We start from the raw sequence: 7,467 nt of genomic DNA, 5'->3' as shown, positions 1-7,467 counted from the left end.
GTTAATGGAAAGGGACAAGAACTGCCCTTTCACCTCTTTTTCCCTCCGCCATCTCACACTGATTACGGGGAACTAGCGCTTGCTTTGAATTTTAACAGAGACCATCGCCTTACAGTTGCTCCCAAGAACATTTTAGTGAATAAAGGTGCTGCAGGTACAACGGGCTTCCCTGGACAGCGCGCTGCCAGCTCTTCTAGCCGTGCCTCGGACTTCCAGGAGAAAGCCAAAGGCTCACGACCCGTTGCCTGGTTCCAACGACAGAAGAGACAAACGGAAGGAAAACCGAGCAGGTACTTACCGTGGCAAGGGACAGGGTGATGCAACCGGCTCCCGATGGCTGCGGTATGCGCGGTTCTGCCCGGAAAGCACCGCCTCGGCCAGGTTGAAAGGTACCGCACCACGTTCCTCTGAAGAGGGCAAAGCCACACAGGGTTTGCCCACGATGCCAGGACTGCTTCCAGCGCTGCTCTCACACTCCTGTTCATCTTCTCAATTACTTTGGGTTCACGTCCATGTCCATTCAAGGCTTTCCAACTGTGAATCACACTGCAAACAAGGGTTATTTGACACATGAAGAAACATCCTTTAAAAGGAAGGTTTTACACCTGAAGCATTGTAGTTTACTACCTATAGGGTGACACTGAGTGTGCTCATTTCATTCCATCTTGCTGACACCTGGCCTGCTGGGATGCTGAGAGCGAGATTTGTGCCAGCTGCATCCCCTGTGCCATGAAGCTGTGAGCATCTGCGCTTCCATGTGTTCAGGAGAAGCTCTGGCATGGGAAATAACCCCGTTACTCAGGACAGCTCATTACCTGAACTTGAAAAGTTCACAAGCAGCACATTCATGAATTGTCTGCTTTCATAAACTGCACCTTTCTCTTCGCATTGCACTAATTCATGGAGGATGAACAGTTGGATGAAAACCTATCACCTCTGCCTTATTCATACCCATTTTCTCTACCTTGGCCATCACAGTAACGTACGACCCTAAGGACCAGCCTGGCTTGCCACAAACAGCTGTTGGTGCCACGCAGCGCAGAGGCTGGGTTTGCTTTCAGGGCAGAAGTGGCACAGAAGGGATTGCCGAATCCTTGTTCCTGGTGGCACAGGCTCTGGTGGCACCAAGGCTGCACCCTGGGACTCAGACATGCTACTTGCTCCCGTGCCAGCTCGGTGTGCCCACAGCTTTGTTTCTGAAGCGGATGGTCCAGTGCCTTGGGGGCACACTGCACCTACCACCACATCCCGGAGATGCGGTCAGCCACGCAAGGGCAGGGCTGTGGCAGCCAGGAGGGGAGGCATCAGCACCAAGGGCCCAGCCAGCTTCCTTGGCCACCTTGGTGTCATTTGTTTGGCTCTGGCAGCGTAAAGGCATGGCAGCGTCTGCTCACTGAGGAGGCACTTTTATGGGATTTAGTACAAACAAGAATGAGTTTTGCAGGATTTTACCATTAAGTTTGCTCATAAGCACCTACAATTCCTCCCCACAGCCTGGGGAAAAGGACAAGTTAGCTTTTCTTACTTTTTTTCTTCCTTTTCCTGTCCATATCAGGTGCCCGTGAGCGGGAGCTGGCTGTGGGGTCTCTGTGAGGAGCGGCTGGGGGTGCCAGTGGCCCCAGGGCAGCCGATGGTGGGAGCCCCGCAGAGGAGCCAGTGTTGCCCCTGTGAGAGGATGCTTAAGAAAGCAACACCTGTGCCTCTTGTTGGGGGAGAGGAGGTGGGAGTCAGGAATGAAGGACTAACAGTCAAGTCTCAGGAAAAAAAGGAGTAGGGGGAAAGGTGTGGGGTTTTTTGTCTTTGTTTCTCACCATCCAGCTCTGTTCTGAGGGACAAGTTCAAGTAATGTTCCCCAAGTTGAATCCGTTTTGCCTGTGACAGTAATTGGTACGCAACATCCCCATTTTCATCTTGACCCATGAGCTTTTTAGTCTTATTTTCTCCCCTGTTCTGTGGAAGGGGAGTGAGAGCAGCTGGGTGGGCGTCTGGCAGCCAGCCAACATCAACCCACCAGGCTTCTCCATCTTCCATACAAAGCAATTACTTGCCGCTCAAACAGGCTGCTCTGGAGGATGAAAAGCTGGAGGAGCTAAGCTTGCCGTGCTCCTCTTCGCCCAGCCTCCAAACCCAAGAGCTTTTCAAAATAACTCAAAAAGGGGAAAATTTCCTTCAGATCAGTTCCCCAACTACTGATTTTTATCCAGCAAAACATTCTGAATATACAGAGCACACAAAAGCCTGTGGATTTGGGGAAACTTCAAGTGACAGGTGACAGTCAAGACAATCCTAGCACAGCTAATAAAAGAATTTATTGTAAACATACGTATCTTACACAATTATACAGTATAATACAGATAACATGAAGGATTTAAACACTCAGCATTACAAACAGGGGCAATATTTGTAAAGAGATCTTTAACTTGCATCAAGACTCTTTAGAAAGCCAGAGAAATATACCGTAACATTTCAACACACCGTATCACCTGTAGCGTTCCACACACACCTGAATGGGTGCACGAAACATCCACAGCCTCCAACTCATCTCCAAGCAATTCCCACAGGAACCTCTCACCGACACATTTTTCTCCCACTGCTTTTCAAAATTCAAAGAACTTGTTGCAAACGTTTCCTACATCTGAAGGACTAAACACATGTGTTATTTTCTATCTGCTTTTAACAAGTTTTTCTTCAGCAAACTTAATGTGTTATTAATATAGCATCTCCTAGGAGAGTAACCTGTGGTTGCTCAGAAATGCAGCAACAGACCTCCACTGCAAGAACCCCGTTAAGAACAAGGGGCATTTTACCTGCCTGCTTCAGGGCCAAGTTCAGGACTCACTCTGAAACTCCACTCCTCACAGAAAAAGCAGGACACAGGCAAGGAAGCCACAGTTTGCCAACAGATGCCCAAAGACGAGCTCCTGCATCCTCAAGAGCTGCTCTGGGCGTATCAACATCCCAGAAACGAAGCCCACACGAGACGGGGGCTGGAAATGCACGTGTCATTGCAGAAGATCATAGCACAACTGAGTTTGCCCAAAAGGCTGTTCCCACTCAACCTGCAGGCTGTCACAGCAGTAGTGACAGATATCTTGAAAATGCTCCCCCCCCCCCCCCCTTTTTTTTTTTTTTGTAAAAGCTGCGTACAGGGGTGCCTGAAAGCAGCACGGATGTGGAGTTCACTGCAGCTCCCCAGCTACCTGGATTCCTCCCAGCTCTCAGCACTGAGCTCAGACATAATCGCCACCGCTTGGCTCCTTCACGCTGACCTCAGCTGAAAAACCTCACGTCAGGGCTGAGCTGCGCACTGTACTTGTGCAGGCAACCCTGCACTCAGGTCACCCCAACAAGCCGGGATTATCTTTTGAATCCAGAGCATCTGAAACGCCCTTTCTAGGGGGCATTTAAGTCCTCTGAATACTGTTTGCATTTTGTCCATTGGTCCCATTTCCTATATTCAAGGGTTAGGTTCTGCCACTCGTATATTCGTATACCTCCCTGCTAGCTCTGTGGAACTGAGAGGGAGTTTCCTGCAGACCCTAGTTTTATTGAAGGTGGAGAAGACAGGCAGCATCTCATCCGAGGTACGTCGTACCTTCCTCAGCCTAAGAACTGTTTCAAACCTATGCTACTCTCCTCGGAAGCCTGAAACCACCCTCTACCTGACCTGTCTTCCACAGTTCCTGCACATTGAGTTACCATCACCTGTCTTCCAGCCCCAAAAAAGCACCAAAAGATAACATTTTGAAGATTTCTGTTCCTACCCCAGGCCAGGAAAGATAACTGTAGTTTAATGTTTATAAAAGGCTTTGTATTGTCAAAGCACGGCACCAACAAGAGCGAGGCCTCAGTACACCCCTGTGAGGTAGGTATCCTGGCTCCCCATGCTCAGAGATGGGGAAACTGAGGCACAGAGTGATTAAATCAAAGGCCATGCAGCAGATCAGAGACCCAGCTGAGATCAGCGCATTGGAGGTTCTGGCTGTTTGACCCATGCTCCAGCCACATGACAGCACTGCCTCACAAAACAAGCACCCTGAAAGCACGACAGTCCAACAGGAGTCCCACCAGCTTATTCACACCACTAGCAAGCACCCATGGGGCAGGACAAAAGGGTGGTGGATGCGGGGTGGTCAGGATGTTGTCAGCGAAGCCTTCTTCAGCGAGGTGTTGACAGCCAGGCTGCAGATGTGTCTCCTACACCAGTGATGTTCCTGAGACAGGTAAGTGCTGGGGTTAGTAGCAGAACTTGGATCTGCAGTCAAGACATCAGAGGAGCTCCCCACAAGCAGCAAATCTCTGATGTTTTGATCCTATCAGGCCTCTCTGCGTTGAGCAGAACTTAAGCCAAAGTGGTGCTGCTTCCACAGCACTTTATAATCCAAGCTGATCATCAGCGAATGCTGTCAAAACATTAAGACTTGTACAACACAGCTGGTCACCTGCCTTCCAGCACACTCCAAACCTGCTAGCAGCCTGAGGAGGCACTCACTGAGCCAAGCAAAGGGTTTCAGCCAGTCCAACCCCATAAACACTGAATACTGGCCTCGTGCCTCTCCTCTCCCATGCAGGACAAGTGGTCAGTCTAATCTTACCAAGCCTGGCCATGGTTTGTTCATCCTGATTGAGCATGTGCCAGTCTAGCCTTTCTGCGGTGACCAAGAAACCTCCACCAGAGAGGCAAGGAATTTGGTTAGGTGATACTTAGCTGCATAAGCTCATCATAAGTCTACCCAGCTGTGTTCTCAGTCACATATATCACACTCGAGCAGGACTGGCAGAATTTGTTGCAGCCATCAGCCTTCTGTTCACCCAAACCTAACCAACCCACCCACCCATCCACTCAAACAACCCACCTCTAAAATCTGCCTTCGACTTTTCTCATATCCAGAGAGCCAAAGCAGCTATTCTGCCCACTGCATGGGGAAACAACTCATATGCAGACTGCATAAAAAAGCATAATTTCTTTTCTTTAAAAAAAATGTTCCATCTCATCAATACAGCTGTCTCAGAGGGACCAGGCCTGTGGAGTCTCTCACAGCTCGCAACTCGATGCAAACTGACAATGTTTGTTCAGCCACTGAACATACACTTACCAAGTAAACACTGACATTTAACAACTTGATTTGGAACAGAGCATCATTTTGTTGCATTAAGGTGCATCTTTAATTGGAGGTAACAATCTAGTAGCCCAATGTTATAAATGTATATAATAGTGTCCTACAGAAATACTGGATTTGTCAACCCAACTTCAGTCATAAATCCACCTTTCCTGTAGCATCTTCTCTGCTCTATTTCATTGTTCCTCATTTAGTATCTTCATATGTTTGTTTGTGAGGAAGTCAAGAAAGGGAATATTACAGATGGCTTTGTGAATATTCATCACTGTGATCTCTCTTGGAGTCCTGCAGGGAATGCATCAGAGATGCCATTATAATACATAAAAAGACACGTGTCCATCAAGCAGCAAGTCAATAAATTTACTAACAGAGGGGAGTGGGGGAAGATCAATTGAAAAAAAAGGATAAAAGAGCAGGTGTTAGAGCAAGACAGGAAGAGCATTAAAATGTCAGAACACACAAAAAAAAAAGACAAATGACTGGGGGAAACATCTTGGGCATTGGGACAGGGAAATCAAGTGCTGAAGCATGAATTCTTGAACTTCTATAGCACAACTATGTACATATAATATATATATAATAAATATATATTTATATATTGCATACAATATTTAAACTAAGCATTTTCTCGTAGTGTTCCTCCCCCCCCCCCCAATTTCAGGCTATCCCAAATCCTGCTGCTAAACAGAAATCAAAATGAGGCCCAATTGTTACCTTAAAAAAAAAATCACATGAGCCTGAAAAAGAGTATACTGGTAAAATAAGGAGATTATTTAGGTTGTTTAAGTTCTGGCAGGCCATGGCTAAGTTGTCTACAGGGTAACCTGAGATGGCCAAGAGTGAGAAAGTCCTTCCAACATGTCTCTGTAGGAACAGGTCATCTGTCTTTGGGCATGGCAACACCAGAGAATCCTGCCTCAGTTTTTCATGTTGTTTACTTTGCCACTATGGAGCTAGGAGATGACCAACCCCTTTATAAGGCTTGGATCCTCCCAGAATATAGTTCAAATTCCCTCATTCACATGGTCTGAGCCACACAAAATCTGACTTAAGTCCTCAAGCAGTTCAGCCCTTAATGCTGGCATAAGTGGTCCAAGAGGAAATAAGCTGCCGTACCTGTTGTGAGGAGCCGTCTGGTATGCCACAGCTAGCGCTTGCCGCAGGATATCACTCATAAGCTGTTCAGTGGCCTGTGACAAAAGACAACATTAGGAGACAGTATTACAAAAAGAGGAAAGAAACATGCTGTTTGCTTGAGTATCAGTGTAAGGGCAGCTGAATTCCAGCTCACTTCAGTCCTGTCCTTGATCAGCAGGGGAGCAGCTCAAGACGTCCAAGTGTGTTTTATTAGCACAGTAATAAGAACCAAGTATATTTAAGAGAAAGAAAGAGACCTATAGATGCACAAAGCTCGGGCTGCAACTGCCCGGCCCGGTTTCTTTCTGGACCTGCAGAGCAGTACGTGCACAGCAGGGTGGATCCAATGTTCCAGAGCCTGGGCTTCAAAGCCTATTTTAGGGCCCTTCCTCTCGCACACCAAAGCTTGTTTGGCACATGGCAGATTCCAGGTATTTTCCTGGGAGCTGGTATAAGCTTGTTAGCCACCCCCTGTGGTCACTAGGCTTATGTCAAGTCACTTTCACAAAAACCTCCCAGCCTGGACAGCAAGCAGATGGCAGCCCTGTACCCTACATACTTGGCTTAATCAAGGTTCGGTCAAAAGCTAATTAAGGCTCTTGGCTTTCTGTGCCTGTATCAAGAACAGAGCAGAGGTTTCTGGGATGTTCAGTCAGGAGAGCTGGCATAACTCTACAATTATAATGGAGCAATCTGACAGTTACCATCTGTGTCTACAAATGGATGTATCTGACTCCAACTATAAGTAACAGCAGAGCAGAAGCGTGCATGCGAGTGCATGTGTAACCTGGAATCAATTAGCTTTTGTAAAACTGATCTGATAAGCAGCAGCCTGTATAAACAACCCCAAAAATTGCCTTTGGCTTGAAATACAGCAGAGCAGTGCTAAAAGCAAGCTGTGTTAGCCTTCAGTCCACACTCAAGAACTCCAACTCCATGCTGTTCAAAGTTTTGGTAAGACACTCTCTGTTTTTCCAGAAGTGTTTCTGACATAGAAATCGTTTCTCATATAAGGCAGAATTGCTACTGTCTCCAGGAATTCAGCATTCTCCCAGCAGAGACAACACAGGCCAAAAGGAACTGCGCAGTATTTATGAAAAAAAATAGCTAACCTTGTATAAAATATTCAAGTCTTACAGAAGTCTGGCAGGTTCCTCCCCAGTTTTGAAGGGTGGGACAAAGGAAAGGGTTCTTCCAAAGTTACCGAATG

General features: G+C 47.2%; 1 protein-coding gene across 6 annotated transcripts in view; it reads right to left on the bottom strand.

Annotated features, from left to right (window-relative positions):
• Positions 1-2,287: 2,287 nt before the first annotated feature.
• The window catches only part of YEATS2 (YEATS domain containing 2), a 49,919-nt gene continuing 44,739 nt past the window's right edge, over positions 2,288-7,467 (bottom strand). For 5 of the 6 annotated variants that reach the window (XM_037406395.1, XM_037406394.1, XM_037406397.1 and 2 more), the window contains 2 exons: positions 6,237-6,310; positions 2,288-5,405 (listed from right to left, as the gene is read on the bottom strand). In XM_037406395.1, the coding sequence (XP_037262292.1) occupies positions 5,297-5,405; positions 6,237-6,310 (183 nt within the window). In that variant the 3' untranslated portion in view covers positions 2,288-5,296. The remainder of the gene's footprint in view (positions 5,406-6,236; positions 6,311-7,467) is intronic. The other variant, XM_037406396.1, reaches the window with a different exon arrangement.

Source organism: Falco rusticolus, chromosome 13 (assembly GCF_015220075.1).
Source record: "Falco rusticolus isolate bFalRus1 chromosome 13, bFalRus1.pri, whole genome shotgun sequence".
In the NCBI taxonomy this organism is placed as follows: domain Eukaryota; kingdom Metazoa; phylum Chordata; class Aves; order Falconiformes; family Falconidae; genus Falco; species Falco rusticolus.
Note: the sequence above shows the minus strand (reverse complement) of the source record. Positions and strands in the feature narration are given on the sequence as shown.